This window comes from Cebus imitator, unplaced genomic scaffold (assembly GCF_001604975.1).
Source record: "Cebus imitator isolate Cc_AM_T3 unplaced genomic scaffold, Cebus_imitator-1.0 Scaffold281, whole genome shotgun sequence".
Classification (NCBI taxonomy): Eukaryota; Metazoa; Chordata; class Mammalia; order Primates; family Cebidae; genus Cebus; species Cebus imitator.
The window spans coordinates 3,194,600-3,213,554 of record NW_016107596.1 but is presented as its reverse complement, the minus strand read 5'-3'; the positions used below and the strand labels follow the sequence as shown (position 1 = coordinate 3,213,554).

Genomic DNA, 18,955 nt, shown 5'->3' with positions numbered 1-18,955 from the left:
ATCTTACCTCACTGTAACCTCCACCTCCTGGGCTCTAGTGATTCTTGTGCCTCAGCCTCCCAAGTAGCTGGGATTATAGGCACGTTCCACCACACCTGGCTAATTTTTGTCTTTTTAGTAGAGACAGTTTCACCATGTTGGTGAGGCTGGTCTCAGACTCCTAGCCTCAAGTGATCTGCCTGCCTTGGCCTCCCAAAGTGCTGGGATTATAGGTGTGAACCACCAGGCCCAGCCAATGCCCAAAGTTTCACATCCTACTTAAGATATGCTTTAAGTGTAAAATACATGTCAAATTTTGAAGATTTAATAGAAATAATGTAAAATACTCATTTTAAAAGTCATTGCATATTGACATAATGTCTTGGATATGATGGGTTAAGTAAAATATATTTAAAAATTTTTTTTCAAAACTCAGTTCAACCATTGAAGGGTAAGTTCTCAGACTGTTTTCCCCCCAAACACTTGTGTCTGGCTCTTGGACCATTGAAACTGGAACAATTCATCTTTCTTTTCGTTTAAGAAGTGGGGAGCAGAGGTCAGAGGTTACTAAATTAGCAAATCCTACTGAGTGCTTTTCCACAGGCAGAATTGGAGGCCATTCCTAACTAGGTAAATAGAGAACATTCTTGCGTTTTCAGTCAGGAACCAGCTTAAAGGACAGAGATGATGGGTTTTGAGTCAGAACCATGAGGCAAAGGAACAGGTGTGTATCAAGAGGGGTCACCCCTCTCCCAGGGGCCTTCCTGAAGAGGCTTGTGCCCCACTTGGGGACTTGGCCAACTTGTTCTTCTCCATGTGACCCTGGGGTCTTCTTGGCCTGGGTCTGGCTGTCTCAATTACTAAAAAGACAAGGTCAATAGAGGGATATAGAAGAAGAATTGGAAACAGAAAAAGGGCCTCAGAACTCAACAGCCAAAAAGAAGGCAGCCGTCTGCTCTGAAAGATTTAACAGAAACAATGCAAAGGAGAGTGAGGTCAGCTGCCAGCAGCTTAGATGAAGCAGGGAGGGTGGCCATGATACATATGCCGGTGGAACAGGCAGCCACACACCCTGTCAACATCCTGAATTTTGGAAACCAAACTTCCCCCCTTTTCTTTGGAGTCTTAGTGGTCCTCAGCCCTTTCCTGTGGAAGCATCCACTTTACTCCTTACTACGTGGCTGACTCCTTTAAAACAAGGGCTTTTAAGAGGGTCTGGGGATAGGTTCATCAATGGACTTGGGAGAGTCCAGAAATCCCTGGAAATGTAAGTAAATTATGATGTGTACATTTTTTTTTCAGGAGACAGTTGATAGTTTTTAATCAGATTTTCAGATTGCTTTTAGACCCACAGAAAGTTAAGTGGCTCCCACTGGAGTTACATCCTACTTAGGCCAGCAGAAATACTAGCCCTAGTCCTTCTCGTAGGCTTCCAGGACAACCTCTCCACAAACCAGCTCTTGCCCTGGTACCAATAAAGTCCTTCGCTCTGTCCCAGGTTATATATATACCGGTAACTTTTCTATTACTGTCCCCACCCCTAGGCTGCTGCTACCTCAGGGAGAGCCAGAAAGTGACCTAGTCATTCCCACGCACCAACTCTTTGCTTTAGCAGCAAAACTTTCCTTCCCATTATCTTACAGGTAGAGAAGGAGAATCCCTCAGATGGTACTTTGCAGTCTTCCAGGGACCGACTTTCCATGAGCACTTTGTGTGACCTACTCAGCAGTGCGCTTCACTCCCTGTCTGTCACCTCACAACTTCCCCATTCCCCATTGTAGTATAACAGGGCCATGTTCTCTTAGCCTTTAGCTAAACTTGGGCTGATTTGCCTCCCCATCACCAGGTATCTCCTCCCATTCCCCCCATCCTACTAGATTTCAGCAAACAATTTATTTAAATAAGTAGCCTTACAATTAGATATTGAAGTTCATGCCAATTGCCTGGTTTCTAGAATTCACTTACAATAATCCCTTCAGTGATGAAAAGAAAGCTCGAAAACATTTCTCATCTCCTTCTCGCCGATGCAAAAGTTGTTCCCCTCTACACTAAACAGTTCCAAATCACAGTAGGCACACAGGCTTTAGAGGTCAGTGGGTTTGGATTAAATCCCAGTTTACCCCTCATTATATGACCTTATACATCACTTAACCTCTTAGCCTGCTTTTCTTTTCTTCATCTGTGAAACAGCACCAATGCATGCCATCTGCCACATCTCCCTCATGGGCTTGTTTTGAAATTCACTGAGTAGATGGTGGGCTTTTCAGGACCATGTCCAGGATGTGGTACACATGGAACAGCCACCCTATCTAATCCAATCCTGTTGGTAACACTGGCACCTCTTGTTTGGGAGTGAGACTCCCTTGGTAGAGGTTGTGTATTGATTCTGGGCATCTTCTGACTGACTGTGGCAGCCTTGATGCTGAACTTAGGGGAGTGCTCTTGGGCCCATTATTCTGGCCTAGAAGAAGAATCAGAGGAGTCCCAGGTGTTCCTTCAACTGTGCATGCTTCAGAAACCATCTGACCCTGAAAATGCTGTTTCTCTCCTAGCACATTTGCAGGTCGGCCACACTGGCTGGATGGGGAGAGCTGTATGGACGCTCAGGCTACAACTATTTTTTCTCAGGTGAATGTCGAACAGCATCCTCTGACCTAGAATGAGAACCCAGTCATAGAGAATAGATACCCGGGTCGGGCACCATGGCTCATGCCTGTAATCCCAGCACTTTGGGAGGCTGAGGTGGGTGAATCACCTGGTCAGGAGATCAAGACTAGCCTGACCAACATGGTGAAACCCTGTCTCTACTAAAAATACAAAAAATAGCCGGGCATAGTGGCACATACCTGTAATCCCAGCTACTCAGGAGGCTGAGGCAGGAGAATCACTTGAACCTGGGAGGCGGAGGTTGCAGTGAGCCAAGATTGTGCCATTGCACTCCAGTCTGGGCAATAAGAGTGAAACTCCATCTCAAAAAATATATATATATATAAAAATATATATATATATATATATCGATGATACAAAATTTAGGAATGACATTTAATTTCAAGCAAGTATTATATGCACAGATCTAGTATGGGGGTTTGTGTGAATAAACAGATGTACATAAAGTGCCCACTTCGAAGTCTGCTTGACCTGCCTCTCTTGCCTGTGTGTTAGGTTTGAGAGTACTGTGCAGGTGAGCAAGTTGCAAGACCTCATCCACCGCAGCAAGATGGCCCGGTGCAGAGGACGGTTTGTCTGCCCAGTAATCCTGTTCAAGGGCAAGGTAAGGCCATACCATAGTTTCATGCTTCAAGATTGTCGTCTGGGGTAACTGGCTTAATGCAAAGTATAGGGTCTTTTTTGCCCCTCAACATTTAGTAGCCAAACTTTGGGTGGTTACTGGGTGCCTCGTGTTGTTGGAAGCAATCCAGGGAAACAGACCAATTCTGACTGAAGGATGGTTCTAGGTAGGGAAGGGATGGTCACACCAGCATACCCCACCCCGTGTTCTAGAACCAGACTGCCTAGGTTCAGATCTTGACTCTTACTTCCTGCCTATGCAAAGCCTCCTTTTCCTCTCCTATAAAATGGGAATAATAATCACCTATTTCAAAGGTTTATGGAGTAGATTAAATCAAGTGAGTTAACATAGTGTTTGTTCATTCTTTCAATTACATAATAAACCAAGTATTTATTGTGTGTTATGTGCCAGGCACTGTAAGCAAACAAAAATCTTTATTCTCATGGAGATTATATTCTAAGGACTTTTGTTAATTTGTCTCACCAGTGTGGTTTCATTTTTACCTATCTTTTGGTGTAAGGGATGTGCCCATTTCATTGCAGATGAAACAAAGGCTCAGAGTGAATAAGTAACTTCCCTAAGTAGAGAGTACACGTCAGGGCAGAGGATGGAGGGGATTAAATGAGGAAGGCTGAACACTGAGAAGGAAGGTGGCTCTGTGTTTGCTAGGTGAGCCATTGTGATGTTAGAGTGGGGAAATCCCGAATGCAAGTAGCAATTTGGGGGAAATTGGTCCAGGAAGAATGGACGGATAAAGAAGGCTCAGAAGGGAAGGGGAGCAGGAATTCAGTCTATTCGTTTCTTTTTTTTTTTTTTTTTGAGATGGAGCCTCGCTCTGTTGCCAGGCTGGAGTACAGTGGCACAATGTTGGCTCACCGAATCCTCCTCCTGGGTTCAAGTGATTCTCCTGCCTCAGCCTCCCGAGAAGCTGGGACTACAGGCGTGTGCCACCACACCCGGCCCGTTTTTTGTATTTTAATAGAGATGGGGTTTCACCACATTGGCAGGATGGTCTCGATCTCCTGACCTTGTTATCCACCCGCCTTGGCCTCCCAAAGTACTAGGATTATAGGCGTGAGCCATCGCGCCCGGCCCCAGTCTGTTAATTTCGTTAGCTGGTGTCTGAGTGCCTCAGTGGTCAAGGGCAGGGCAGTGGGGAGAGACTGACTATTGTCTTAGTCCCTGGTGTGCCTTTTTTGTAAAGTGGGAAAAGAGCAATTGGGAAAGGGAGGTAGAAGGGGAGACTCTCCCAAAGGCTTTCTTGGGCAGATCAGTTTTAGGGAAAAGTATGTGTGGAAGTTAGGTCCTAGAAACTGATCTTAAAGGTGTTGTCATGTTGGAAAAGGTTTCATGTTCCCGGCAGTTATTGGAGCTTTTTTNATCTGAAAAAAAAAAAAAAAAAAATTAGTCGGGTGTGGTGGCACATGCCTGTAATCCCAGCTACTTGGGAGGCTGAAGCACAAGAATCACTTGAACCCTAGAGGCCGAGGTTGCAGTGAGCTGAGATCATGCCACTGCACTCCAGCCTAGGGGTGACAGAGCTTTTGACTCCATCTCAAAACAAAAGTTACCCATGGCCATAGTAGTATAGGTAGGGGATCTGAGTGAGCTGGGTGGAGATCAGGGGCCAAACAGGAGTTCACCTTAGAGATGAAAACTACCAGGCATATGGGGGCATAGTGTGTCCTTAGGGGTGGAGCCAAGTTGGCCCAGCCCACCCTTGGCACTATAGGGAAGGAGGCTGATAAGGAAGCCCCTGTGTGGAGCCCTGGGTCACAGCCTCAGTACTGACAGATAGGTTTTTCTGGCAGGGGGTGCAGATGATGCCTGGGCAGATGTGGAGGACGTCACGGAGGAGGACTGTGCTGTTCGGTCAGTGCCGGGTTGCTCTGGTCAGGGGCTTGTGTTGGGGATGGGGTGTCTGGCCAGAGATGGCATGTTCATATTGTCTGTGTGTATTTGTCACTGGTTCAGGTGAGTGGATTGGCCTTTTTTCCTTCTGTCTGCCAAGTCTGTATCCCTGAAATAGGGCTGTTGAAGTCCACTGGGTAGCATCCAAATACCTGAGCAGCCTGTCTCCATCTTGGCTGCACATCTGGATTCAGAGAGAATGTCCCACTCTTGGGGTTCCTGGTACTGCAGGCCTGAGATAGGGCCCAGACATCTATATTTGTTTTAAAGCCCCCACAGAGTTGCCAGTTTGCAGCTATGATGCTACCAACCTGCCAGATCTCACCCAGTACACCTAGTACTACTGAGGCACAGGGTAAGGGCTACAGTCCATACCTAGGAGACATGTGGTCTAGCCTGGAAGGCGCATTTGGAGATCAGATGTTTTACAGCTGCATGATTGGTGCTATACCTGAGAAAAGCTTGGTACAGAACAGGAGTTTGAGTCCCTATGAAAGGAGGAAATGGGCTGGTTAACACTCTTCCTATCCCCTTCCCAAATGTTTTTAGAAAACAATACTACAGGATATTTTAGAAAAGCTCCTTTGCATGGTCTGTACCACATGGAAAGTCTTTAATTGGTGACAAGCATCTCTGGAATGCACACAAGCACCCTCGTTAAAATCAGCTTCCCGAATCATAGTTTAGTTCATTAAAGGGCATTTTGCTATGCCCGGGTTCTGCCTGTTAGCTCTGAAAGCAGTGGCTCTTGGCTTGTGCTCAAGAATGTTTGGCTCTTCTCCCTAGATCAGGTGACCTCTGCCCAGCCAGGTCATCATCTTCAGCATATACTGTTCTTGACAAAGAGATTGCTGGGGGCAACAAAGCAGTGTGGATTAAAAAAAAAGTAATGGTGACTGTTTATGCTTTCTACTGCCTAAATCTGCAGGGCTGATCAAAAGGCAGCATTGAGATAGAAGCATTTTATCTTTCTCTTTGCTTCATTGGCCTGCTAGGTAGAAGGAATTTACTTGCTAGTATTTCATAATCAGTTGATAAAATAGCTCTAAAAACTTTATCTCTACAAGAATTTCAGCCTGTTACATTATGAACAAGTCATGTGGCTATAAATTGTCATAAATGGGGGGAAAAGGAGGGGGTGGAGGAGATCAACTCTACTGGAAACCGAAAGATTCTATCAGCCACCAGCCTGCTGCTTTTTAGAACCCTGAGATTATCTTGAGTCTTTTCGCTTAATGTCAAGCAATGCCAGGAAGTCCTTTTCCATTTCCGCCTGCAAATTGCTCCTCTTTGAAATACATCCCAGAGACTGAGGTAATCTCTTAGAAAGTCACCTTCCCTGCAAGCAACCTCTCTGAAACCAGTTGGCCTCTTTGGCACCCATGCGTCTACCTAGCACATGCCCCAGCTTCTGGAGAAAAGTGACATCCATGTTTCCCTGAATGAATGCCCACCCCTACGCTCCTCTGAGTGAACATGCCATGTAATTTCTCCCCCTGGCTCTTTATTTCAGAAGTGGTGACACGCATCTTTTTGATAAGGTCAGAGGCTATGACATCAAGCTGCTTCGATACCTGTCAGTCAAATACATCTGTGACCTGATGGTGGAGAACAAGAAGGTGAAGTTTGGCATGAAGTAAGTACAGGCACCCACCACAAAATGAGCAGAGGCAGTGTGCACAGATTTGCAGGGCTGGCGTTAGTACGTAGCTGTCACTGTGTGCTGGCCTCCTTACAGAGGGCTTTCTGTACATTGTCTCACTGTATGTTCAGACAGCCCTGCAAAACAGGTACCAGTGTCCCCCTTTTTCAGATACTGAAGCACAGAGAGCTTAAATAGCTTGCTCAGGTTGTATGTTAGTGACTGAGGAATCCATTAGTCTCTACCTGGTGCTCTGCTGCCACCTTCTCTTACATATCTCTGTAATTTTTATTTCTGGCTCCAAGTTCTATGCCATGTGTGGCAAATTAGAATTTCTTAATTTTTTAGAATTTATTTTTCATAGAGATGGGGTCTTTGTTGCCAAAGGTGGTCTCAGACATGTGGCCTTAAGCAGTCTTCCTGCCTCAGCCTCCCAAAGTGCTGGGATTGCAAGTATGAACCACCGTGCCTGGTCCTAGGATTTCTTTTAAAATTAAACAAAAAAATCAGCATATATTCAAATTTTACTTCAGTGACTGCTATTATATAAAAACACATATGGACCAAATTCAAATATGAGAAGTCAAAACTAAAAAATATTGCCTGGGTTAGTGATGAGACTATAGGAGCTTTTCCCAAAATTTTGTTTGTTTTTAAATGATGTCTTTTAATTATCCTAAAAGATGGTCTTAGAAAATAAGGCACACTGAGACTAAAGTCAGAGCTCACCTATCTGCAGATCAGAATGTTGCCTTATTCCTCCCTTCCTTTATCTGTTAGAGTCCCTAGTATTTATTTTCAGATGCTGTTTGTTCACCCTGTTTAGAAGTGGGCTTGAAAACAGGAGAGCAAAAAAAAGGATTCCCATAGGATTATATTATTTGGCTCTCATCTCACTCCTGGGTTAGAGTGGCTATACCATGTGCATTTTGGGGTCAGGTGGAAGGTTGTTCTGCACCTTTAGGGTCTGATTGAGGATCACTGTAGTATTAGAGGGGGAATAATCTCCCTTACTTGATATATTAGAATAGGGGCAAAGAAGTTAGAGTTCTTTTTTTGAGGTGGAATCTTGCTCTGTCGCCCAGGCTGGACATAATCTTGGCTCACTGCAACCTCTGCCTCCCAGGTTTAAGCACTTCTGCTTCATCCTCCTGAGTAGCTGAGATTATGGGAGTGTACCACCACACCCAGTTAATTTTTTTACATTTTTGGTAGAGATGGGGTTTCACCATGTTATCCAGGCTGGTCTCGAACTCCTCACCTCAAGCCACCTCACCCAGCCAAAGTTAGAATTCTTAATTGTACAAAGTAGGCACTGCCAAAGGGAATTGTTAACATTGAAGAATAGTTTTTTAGCAGAAGCTTCATTTGTGATTATAATCCTTATTTGAGGAATAGTGTGTGTGTGTGTGTGTGTGTGTGTGTGTGTGTGTGTGGTGATGCTGTAACACATTGTGTCCCTGTCTTGTAGTGTAACCTCCTCTGAGAAGGTGGACAAAGCCCAGCGCTATGCCGACTTCACTCTCCTCTCCATCCCATATCCAGGTAGGGAGCTCTCATCTAGTGGCAGGCATCCTAGGACTGGGGACCTGGGGGTGGCCTTGAGCAAGCCCTCTCTGCTTAGGTACAATGATGTCCAGGGAGTTTTCCTGGAGGGTTTGTGTCAGGCAGCACAGGACGTTTTGGTTCCTAGTTACAGGCCAGCTAAGTGTAGGATAGTGTCCTGGAGAAGGGGCTTTCCACTCAAGGGGCCTAGGGTTTGAGTACTGTCACTGGTACTAGCCACAGCCTTGAATGAAGTACTTTACCCTTCCAAGGCTCAAGTTTTTTCAGGAACTTGGAACAATGTCGCTCAGAGTTTTGATTTACATGAAAGGGCTCTGTGCATGAAAGTACTGTTTAAGTGTAAAATGACATTAGTAGTAGTCTGTGTCAGCAGCTGCACTTGCTGCTCTAGCCTGAGTGGATGTCACCCTTTGGGTGCATGTCTTGAAGTGATTGAGTTATTTGTGGAAATTGCCCCCGGCAAGGCTATTCTGGTGGTAGAAGAACACATAATTGCTGTGTTCCCAGCAACTGGACAATGGCCATACCATGTTGCGAAGCACATTGGTATCCACAAAGCTGCATTTGTCTCTTGCACGTGAAAGTGTGTGCAACCTGTGGCCAGGGCTGTAGTCTCTGCACTGGATATTAAAGCTGGTAGTCTAGTTTGTAGCATTCACACTTTCTGGAAATACCTGCCTGTTTAGCAAGGGAGGCCGCGGAGCTCTAACATCAGTGCAAGATGCTGTCAGCACACAACAGGGAGTAATATACTCTTTCTCCTTAAAACCTCGCACAAGCATCTGCCTTTTTGTGTTGGACCTCATCTCCTCAATTTTGGGGCCACATAGCCGTGAGAAAGGGCAGGCAGGTTCATCTAGTGCCTTGCGGGGGGGTTGGGGGGAGGGTGTCCCATCAGGTGCAAGCTGGTGGTATCCATACTCTAGCCCCTGGTAACCCAGCACCTTTATAAGGGACTTCCCCTGAGTCTATGCACTGTTCTCTGCCAGCATAGTGTTTGGTACCACATGGAACTGGGCAGGAGTCCCAGCCCTAGCACTGTCTCCTTGAACAAGTCCCATAACCCTTCTGAGCATCAGTTTCCTCCTTAATAAAATGAAGATAATGGTGCTCATTTCAGAATGAAGTGCCAGACCCATCCATAACAGGTGTCCTGTACATAACAGACCTAATGATGAGTAGTTGGGAAAGACAGACTCAGGGAACCTCTTGTTCCCTAAAAGCAACTTTGGGCTGATGTAGATGATAATGATGATAATGATGCTGGGGTGAAGTTGACAGTATCAGACCTACACTCTGACAGGAGTATCCTACATAAGGGGGTTCACATTAGAACCATTGGGTAACTCTGTAGATGCTTTTCAGACACAGTTTCCAACTCCCAGGAGATGCTTCTGGGCTTCCACAGACTGAACTGTCTGCAGGATTGCACTGCCTGAGGAACCAGGCATCACTTTCTTCATTTTAAATTTAGGTTCCAAGTAGGACTTGGTTTGGAAAAAATAGTTTTGCTAGAAGTATAAATACCACTGCTCCAAAATAGTAATGCAGTGTCCTTTCTGCTGTAGTTTGGCAGCTTGTTACAAGACTCCCAAAATGTTAGCACCCTTTGACCCAGGTATTTTTCTGATAATTGGTCATTAGTATGTAATTCAGCCATCTTGGTGCTGAGGACGTTCATCACAATGTCTATTTGTAATAGCAAAACAAGAAATGTTTTCATGATTCAGAATAATGATTAAATGATGGCACATCCTTCAGCAGGATGAAATATTGCATATTGTAGAAGAATAGACTATGGGCTGGGCACAGTGGCTCCCGCCTGTAATCCCAGCACTTTGGGAAGCCTAGGCAGTAGGATTGCTTGAGCCCAGGAGTTCAAGACCAGCCTGGGAAGCATAGCAACAGTCTGTCTCTACCAAAAAAAAAGAAAGAAAAGAAAAGAAAAATAGAAGATGCTTAAACTTTTTAACACGGAAAACGTCACAGAGCTTAAGATAAGCAGGATTCAGAATCACATAGTACACTCTCAACTAAGTAAAGGAAAATGTGCTTACTAAAAAGGAAGAAGGAAATGTGCCACAGTGTTAAGATGTCTGCTTGCTTTCCCCACAACTTTTTTTGTTATAAAAGGCATCAAAAGAGACCAAAGTTTATATGTACTGCATCTAAGTGCATGTGTGTTGGGGTGGGTAACGAGGATCAATAAAAATTAAAAAGCTGGAGATGGGGAGAGACACATTGCACAGCCCGATAAGGGGAACAGGAGAATCACTTTTTATTTGATATACTTGTGTTCTTGTGGTTTTTTTTTTTTGCATACTTGTATTACTTTATAATAAGAAAAAGAAATAAAATTACGATTATCCAAACCAAGCCATGAGCTGCACTTTGATGCTGTCTAAGGAATCTCAGTTGAGCCTTATGATGACATCGAGGCCCAGACGGGTACTAAATAGCCTTAGTTCTAGCTGTGTCAAACTCTCTTGGGCTCTTGAAAATAAGAAGTATTCTGGGATCATTTCTTTCAGCGCACCAAAATAGATGGGGCCCTCTGCAGCACAAATCTAATTTGTTTCCTCCTTGAGTGAATGGTTCTTCTCTGTCTGCTTTTGGTCCCTCCCCTGTTGCTTGAAAGTGGTTCAGAAGCCTGTTCAGGTAATGAACATCAGGCATTGCCCTGAGTAGAGTCTATTTTAATTCTGTCCATTTCTCACAAAAACTGCTTCTGCATCATAGGCGGGTCTGAGCTCAGCCTAAGGCCCGCAGTGTTGATTTGAGCAGCTAGAGTTGGAAAAACAGCACTTCACAAGAGCTCCGAGGGATAATTGGTGTCTCTTCTAAACCTGGGCTCATAACTCAGGGCCTCTGAGATCTGTAATTCTTCTTTCTCCCAATGAGGCTCCCAAGAATAGGCTGAAGTGTTATGGTTGAGGATTGTTTGCAGACTTCTCGAGGTCTGGGGATTAGAGTGTAGGATGTGTATGGGATGAAAACCACTTCTGGAAAACATGGGCTGGGTCTCTAGAGAAGCTTTCCTATATTCCCTGAGGTGGTGTCAGACAGGAACTTGACCCAAGAGTTGCTGTGACATTCCATGGAATCTTTGCAGCTACTTCTCCTGAATTTGGACGATTGTTTTCTTGCCTTCTGGGACTTCACCAGACTTAGAGGTGTGGCCAAAGCCATGTGCCCTCTGAAGTTTCTGTAGAGGCCCTGGGTGCTGAGAATAACTGCAAGAAACTGCTATCCAAGTGTGTTCTCCCACCACATTTCCTGAAGCCACCAGGAGCTCCTTGAAGGCCCAGATGCTCGCTGTGCTGTGGTTAGACTCAGCAGGGGCAGGCCACAGATTGGAGGCAAAACGGATTATGTCTGACCAAGGCTGCCAACCCCAAGTGCAGAGAAAAGTAGTCGACTTCAAACTGTGGGCCGGTACCATGGGCTTTTCCTGCAGTGGCAGTGTGAGTGCCACTTGGACCAGTGCTGTGCTAGGTGTTTTATATGTATTATGTCATCCTTAAACAGCCATTTTACAAATGAGAAAATCAAGGCTTAGAGACATTAAACAACTTGTTCAGCGTTACAGTGTTAAGTGAAAAGCTGAGATTTGAAGCTGGTAATGTGCCAAAGCCCTATTCTCTCCATTGTTTCTCTCTATTCCTGAAGGCTTATCCTGGTGGTGTTACTTAACAATTTTTCCACCAAATAACACAGAAAAGTGCCTCTTTGCTTGCTTCGTTGGGCATGGCAGTGTCTCTTGAGCACCAGGTTTGAGGCACTGTCCATGGTCCTTCCCAGTATGTTAGGATGTTCAGTCTTCACTAAAAGCCTGCGAGGCTAGCATTATTTGCCCCCATTTTAGAGATGAGGAAGAGTGATCCTCTGCAACTAGGCTGCAGTGGTACGTCATGCCTTTGTTTACGGGGATTGGCACTACAGAGACCTATAGGACAAAGGGACTTGCAGTGTGGGGGAAGTGACTGGTGATTAGTGAGCATGAATGGAGAAAGTTACAAAGAGGCTGAGAGCAGGCGGTGCCTCGTAGAAAAGGCATGCAGCCAGGAAACCAGAGGGGCTCTGGAGGCTCTCCCCTGGCTCTCACCCACCATGTCAGCCTTGGCCTCACTGGAGCCACTAGTTGGGAGAAGTGTGAGCTGGTGGCTCCCTCTGTCCACAGCACTCAGGGCTCTGGGTCTGGCCAGGGCTGTCTCAGAAGACTTTGGGCTGGGAAGGGAGGTGTCATAACTCTGCCCTTCTTTTCCAGGCTGTGAATTTTTCAAGGAATATAAAGATCGGGATTACATGGCAGAAGGGCTCATATTTAACTGGAAGCAGGTATGAGCCCATAACATACATCAACTTGGGTCTTATGTCTGTTTGTAAAGAGAGACCAAAGAGAACAGCTAGCAGTCTTTTTTGGGAAAATAACTCCCTCTTTCTTTTCTGCCTTCTTCCCTGATAGTTTCATTCTTTCTTTCACTTCCTCTTCTCCTTGTATATACATGTTAAATTTTTTGTCATGTATACTTTCTTCTCCCCTTTATTTCTCTTTCGTTTAAGGGAATTTTTCAGGAAAAGCCCTTCCTTTCTCTACTGTCTGTGTAAAGGCTAGGGTCAGCATTCTTTTCCTTTCCCAGCCTGTAGGCACAGGCTAAGGGAAACCTACTAGAAGCTGAATACATGTTGACCTTGCCTGTTTCAGCGACGACCAACCAGGGTCTGACGGAAAAACTCCACTCAGCTGTAATGACCTGGTCACATTGATTTTTAAGCTGTCACTCCCAGGTAGCACAGGTGTCTGTCCTGGAAGAGGCAAGCACTGCCTGTGGTAGTCACAGCCTCAGGACTGCAAGCTTCCCCGTTACCTCAGCCTCCTCTGGTGGCCAGTCCACATCTCACAGGTGTTTCTGTCTCCAGGACTACGTTGATGCCCCATTGAGCATCCCCGACTTCCTGACTCACTCTCTGAACATTGACTGGAGCCAGTATCAGGTGAGGGGCCTGACTCAAGCATTGAGGGCAGGATAAGGGGGTGGGGACCAAGGGGATCCCTGCTGCCTACCCCACAAGGCCCTCGTGCATTTGCCTGATGGACTGGCTTGTCCCCTCAAATGCCCTTGGCCCTCTGACCTCTCAGACAGGAGGAATTGTGTGTCCGTTTAACTATCTCCTGATTTGCTCATGGCCCAGAAAATCAAAGCTTTCTGAACGTGACTCATTCAAAGATTTGCATCCACCAGGGGTTCTGTTTCCAGAGGACCTCATAGAGTCTGCTATTCCAGATCTGGGCTTTAGTTACTTTTTCATTTTTCCTTTTAAATATGTGTTCAGCCAGAGGAAGTACAGAGCTGCCTGACCTCATTTGATTATAGAAACGTTAAAATTACTTCCACCATGCTCTCCTCCATCACTGCGCACCATGGAAGGGGCCCCTAGTCTTACTGGATCCACCTCTCCACCCTTAGCCCACACAGTCTGAAGGCTGCCAGCAGCTTTGCTTGCCACTTGCTTCAGACAGAACAAGTAGTCTTGTTTTTCTGCGACCTTCCCCATGTCCTGTTCTTCTGCCTGGCTGCCACCTCTCAGCTTCCTCTTGTCTGGCTGACATACTGCCCTTCAGGCTTTGGCTCAAGTGTCTACTTCAGGAAGACTTCCCTCATCTGCCTCTTCCTTATCCCTGGCGAGTTGGATGCCTGCATCTATATTCCCATTAACCTCCTGGGCACATCCGTCATGGAATTTTCCACTGAGCTGTAGTCACTGATTTAGAGATCTGCTTCCCTGAAATCCTGGAGGACGGGGACCCACAGCTTGTGCATCCCAGCACAGAAACAGGCACAGAGCCTAGAACTTGAAAGACTGAGCCAGTAAACAACAGAAAACATCCTGCCTCCCTGCTAGTTTCCCTGTCCCAGGTCTGGACAGCTCCCACCCAGCCTTGAGATCTCTCTTTCTTTGAAAGGCTGGCCCATCTATGTTAAGCAACTAGGTGCTCCTAGATCACCAATGTCAGTACTGTATGGTCCTGATAGCAGCAAGATCCATCTTGTTTTCTCTCTATATATCTAGCCCCTAATCACAAGGTAGATGCTCACAGCAATTGTTTGAATGTATGAAGTAGGGTGATGTCAGGTCTCCCCTATGCAGGTGTTTGCAAGAGAGGGAGCACTGGGGAGGAAAGCAGGCCAGTTGTTTGTTATGGTCTGGAAGCCTGGAGAACGAACAGGTTTGGGGTACCGGTGCTGTGGTCTCATGTTGAGGCAGTGCCTAGACAGATTGGATAAAAGAACCTACAGGCTTCCTTCGTTCTTTATTGCATGCAGAGGTCAAGTGTACGCTGCCCCAAGCCACCTTCTTTCTGGTCCCTTCTGGCACCATTTTTTCTCCTTATGCAGGTACAAACTGGATCTGATGAACTACTCAGCAAATGAGATGTGACAGTTCCTGGTACTGGTCCCACCAAGAATGTTTGCCTCTTTAGGAAGGGGTCCTGTGCATGTGAGGAGGTGCTGTGCTTAGTAGATGCAGGCCCTGGACCTAGGTCCCCGCTTGCCTGGCCCTTCCTTCCAGGCTCTGTGGCCTTGAGCAAATGACCTCACTTTCCCCTGAAAGTGGTGTTGGCAGTACCTATTTCAGAGTTGTGCCCGGCTCAAATATGATCACTGCTTGAAAGTGATTCCTGAACTGAAATACCAGACAGATTGTAGTGATTATTATGAAGAGGCTGCTAGCTAGCTAACTCAGGGAAGTGAGCACTGATAAACTTCCAGGCCTGAAGGCGGCAGGGCTGGAGTGTAGCAGGCAGGCTGGTGCCTCCTGAGAAGCCACCTCTTTGGTGTTGCTCAACCCGTTTGCCTCACTGGGACTCCTAGCATCCTCTTCCTTGGCCAGGTGTGGGCTCTGCCCTTTCTGCCCACAAAGCCCTGGGGTGCTGGTACCTTGTTACTTTTCACCATCTCCCCAGGTGATCTCCTCCATCGTCTACACCATGAGCCCATGGCCAGACCTCTCTCATCCATACCTGCATAACCTTCCTACCTACCTTCCTTCCTTCCTTCCCTCCCTCCCTCCCTTCCTTTCTTTTCTTTTCACTTCTCTTCCTTTCCTTTTCTTCTTTTGTTTTTTGAGACAGAGTTTTGCTCTTTTAGGCCAGTCTGGAGTGCAGTGGCGCAATCTTGGCTCACTCCAACCTCTGCCATCTGGGTTCAAATGATTCTCCAGCCTCAGCCTCAGCCTCACAAGTAGCTGGGATTACAGGCATGCGCCACCACGCCCAGCTAATTTTTTATTTTTAGTAGAGACGGCATTTCTTCATGTTGATCAGGCTGGTCTCAAACTCCTGACCTTGGGTGATCCACCCACCTCAGCCTCCCAAAGTGATGGGATTACAGGTGTGAGCCACTGCGCCCGGCCCTGCATCACCTTTCACACATGTCCCTTCAGGCGGCCCCTCAGACTCAAGCTGTCCAGAGTAGAGTTGACCATAGCCCACCATTTACCCAGATGCTCACACCTGAAACTCGAGTTCTTTGCCTCCCCCACATCCATCACCAGCTCCAATCGGTTCTCTCATCTCTGCCTCTGGTGCAACTGTAATCCTTGCCCTGTCTTGTGCAGTACCTAGCTCAGGCCACTGCTGTCTCAGTACATCTCGCAGCTGAGCATGGGCCTCATCATTGTCACCCCTACCTTAAAACCTACCACTGACTTCCCATTTTCCTCAGAATACAATGCAAGAACTTCTACATGGCCTACCCAGCTCCATGCAGTCTGGTCTTGCCTGTTCTTGTCACGAGCTGATATTCCTGCAGCCTCACTGGCCTCCCTTCAGCTCCCTAAGAAGGCAGCCCTCTCCACATTTGCACGTGCACTTGGGCTAGAACAGGGTTTCTCATCTCTTTAAGGCTCTCTGCTAGAAACACGTGTCTCCTTTCTCTGTTGCTTATGCTGTCTCATGTCACTGTCTCTGAGAAGCCTTCTCTGATGTCCCTATAGATAAGTCCTGGCTCTCCAGTCACATGGTTGCACAGCATCCTAGAGGTCTCCTTTTAGTTGCACACCTCCAGTGGTTTGCTTTATCTTCCCTCTCCCATGGCTCCATGGGGGCTGAAGTCATATTCTCCCTTGTGCACCTGGTGCCACGCCCTTCAGGAGGCGTTCATTGTGAGGTTCACTGAATGAATGAATGGTAGGAGCCGTTGCGGAAGTATACATGTGTCTTGCTCCCCTCCATGTAACCAGACTGGGTTCCATAGAGGTACGCCCCTTCTTCCTGTGTCCTAAGACCCCTCCCTGGGGCTGCTGCTCCTCAGGCACTCAGCATTGCCCCAACTATGAACAGGCAGGAAGGAACATTCTGCAATGATTCCTAGTCCCTGAACACTAAGCCTTAGAGATGCAGAAATGCCAAAGCAGCCTCTGCCCTCATGGGGATTAGACTAGGAAAAGAGGCAACAACATAACCATCACCTACATTATAGTTTTGACCAGTAGTCACAGAAGCCCCAAAGAGAAGATAATTGGGCAAGGCCTTTGAAGGATGAAAAGGAGTTTGCCAACCAGGAGAAAGAGTGCTCCAGGCATAGAAACATAAGCAGAGGCATGGCGTTCAGCTCAGCTCCTAGAGACTTTTTCATGAAGCACATAGGATGAGAGTCAGGCATGGGCCTAGTTGTTAGCTTATCTCCCCGGTCCTCACTTTGAGCAGTCCCCTCAGACTTTTGCTTCTTACTCTGGTGTTTTAAGAAAAGTACCTACAGTGTAGGATATGATTAAGAATGTGGAGTCATTGGAGTCTGGCAGGGCTGGATTTATCCTTCAGCTCAGCCATGTGACCTTGGTTCTCTACCAGCATAGCCCTCCCCAGCCTGTAGCTCCTGCCCCAGCCCTGAGAAATTGCTGCTCCTTCCTGATGGTCAGTATCTCCTCCAGGCAGCTGTCATGGTGGCTGGCGCTCTGCAGCTCTCTAGTCCTTGGCGCGTCTGCTGCAGTCTTCCCCAGCCCACCTGACACTGGGCTTGGTACAGCGTGGCTCCTATCTCCCTCTCCTGCGTTTCCTTGCCCTGTGAGAATCACTGCTCCATTGGCAGTGAGTGTGTCTGACACGTTGAGCCAGATAAGTTGAGAGACCCCTTGTGCAACTACTGATAATGACTTTATTAGCACAGCACTGCAGCGCCTGTCTCTGGAGCCACTAAAAGTGGGTCAGAACTCTCTGGGGGCGTGGGAGGGTCAGGTAAATGAGCCTGTTTTAAATTTCTGGGAAAGCCATTCCAATTACAGGTGCCGTGTTCCCCCTCCCCCTGGGAAGTGCTGTCTTGCTGGCATGCGCCACCCTCTCTGCACAGCTCCAGAACACTGCTAAGCAATTGTATCTTTAGAGAACAGAGGCTGCCCCAGCTAGGGAAAAGGGTGCCGCAAAACTGGGTCAGGCCCCTCCATGGAGTTCCAGGTTCCAAGTGGGCTGTTTCTTAGAGGGTCTGGGCTAGACCTTGCACTTGGGCTAGAATAGGGTTTCTTATCTCTTTAAGGCTTTTGCTTAATTTTCCATCTCCCACTTCATGGGCCTCCTGTTTTAAAAGACTTTCCCTGCCAGACTCCATTTATTATTCATTAAAAGATAGTGTGCAGTAAATAGTAATAAAAAGCAAATGAAGCATGTTTGAAAAGGTTGATGTTTTAGTTTCTGTGATGTGATGACAAATGAAGGAATGAATTTTTTTAAGTGGCCATTTGGAGACATTGGCCACAGCCTCAGCGCTCTTCATTTACCTTTACTGACTTCCTGGACAGCCATACCAGCAGGAGTCCAGCACTTAGAGGACCCTAACGTGGGCAGGGGGCCGTGGGTCACTCTGGCCTCAGCATCCCTTTCTGTTCTTCATTCTCACATCGGGTCAGAACATAAGAGTAGGGGGTCCACAGGCTGAGGGTTGCCAGGAGAGGTGGAAGGAGCTGCTGGAGCTGGAATATGAATGTCCCAGATTATCGAAACCTATGGTCTGTGACCAAGGGTCTTGTGTACATATTGCCCCAGAATAACTCTTGGCATTTTATTTTTTAAATCCTTAAAATTCTAAATCAGAGTTCATGTCCATTTTTAGATCCCTTTTCTTCTCTATTTTCTCCAACAGAGTTGGGACCTGGTGCAACAAACACAAAACTACCTGAAGCTGCTGCTTTCCTTAGTTAACAGCGATGGTGAGTCTGTCTTCTCCAGAGCCCTCAAGCCACTGCACCCTTGGGGAGTTCCCAATTCTTTCTCCCCCAACTATATATTGTTGGGGTCACACACCTAACTTTTGTGCTGTGGGAGGGATTTAGGGAGTCCCTAGAATCCCACAGGCTGAATGGGACTTGTCCATTGGTAGCTTTATTCCACGTCCTCAAAATCCTGGAAAACAAAATTAAGAACTCATTACGGCCGGGTGCGGTGGCTCAAGCCTGTAATCCTAGCACTTTGGGAGGCCGAGGCGGGTGGATCACGAGGTCAAGAGATCGAGACCATCCTGGTCAACATGGTGAAACCCCGTCTCTACTAAAAATACAAAAAATTAGCTGGGCAT

General features: G+C 46.7%; 1 protein-coding gene across 4 annotated transcripts in view; it reads left to right on the top strand.

Annotated features, from left to right (window-relative positions):
• Positions 1 to 18,955, top strand: part of MTMR14 (myotubularin related protein 14) — a 52,652-nt gene that overhangs the window by 15,721 nt on the left and 17,976 nt on the right. For 3 of the 4 annotated variants that reach the window (XM_017501570.1, XM_017501568.1, XM_017501566.1), the window contains exons 4-10: positions 2,532 to 2,607; positions 5,080 to 5,140; positions 6,693 to 6,815; positions 8,293 to 8,366; positions 12,655 to 12,725; positions 13,308 to 13,382; positions 18,524 to 18,590. In XM_017501570.1, the coding sequence (XP_017357059.1) occupies positions 2,532 to 2,607; positions 5,080 to 5,140; positions 6,693 to 6,815; positions 8,293 to 8,366; positions 12,655 to 12,725; positions 13,308 to 13,382; positions 18,524 to 18,590 (547 nt within the window). The remainder of the gene's footprint in view (positions 1 to 2,531; positions 2,608 to 5,079; positions 5,141 to 6,692; positions 6,816 to 8,292; positions 8,367 to 12,654; positions 12,726 to 13,307; positions 13,383 to 18,523; positions 18,591 to 18,955) is intronic. The other variant, XM_017501567.1, reaches the window with a different exon arrangement.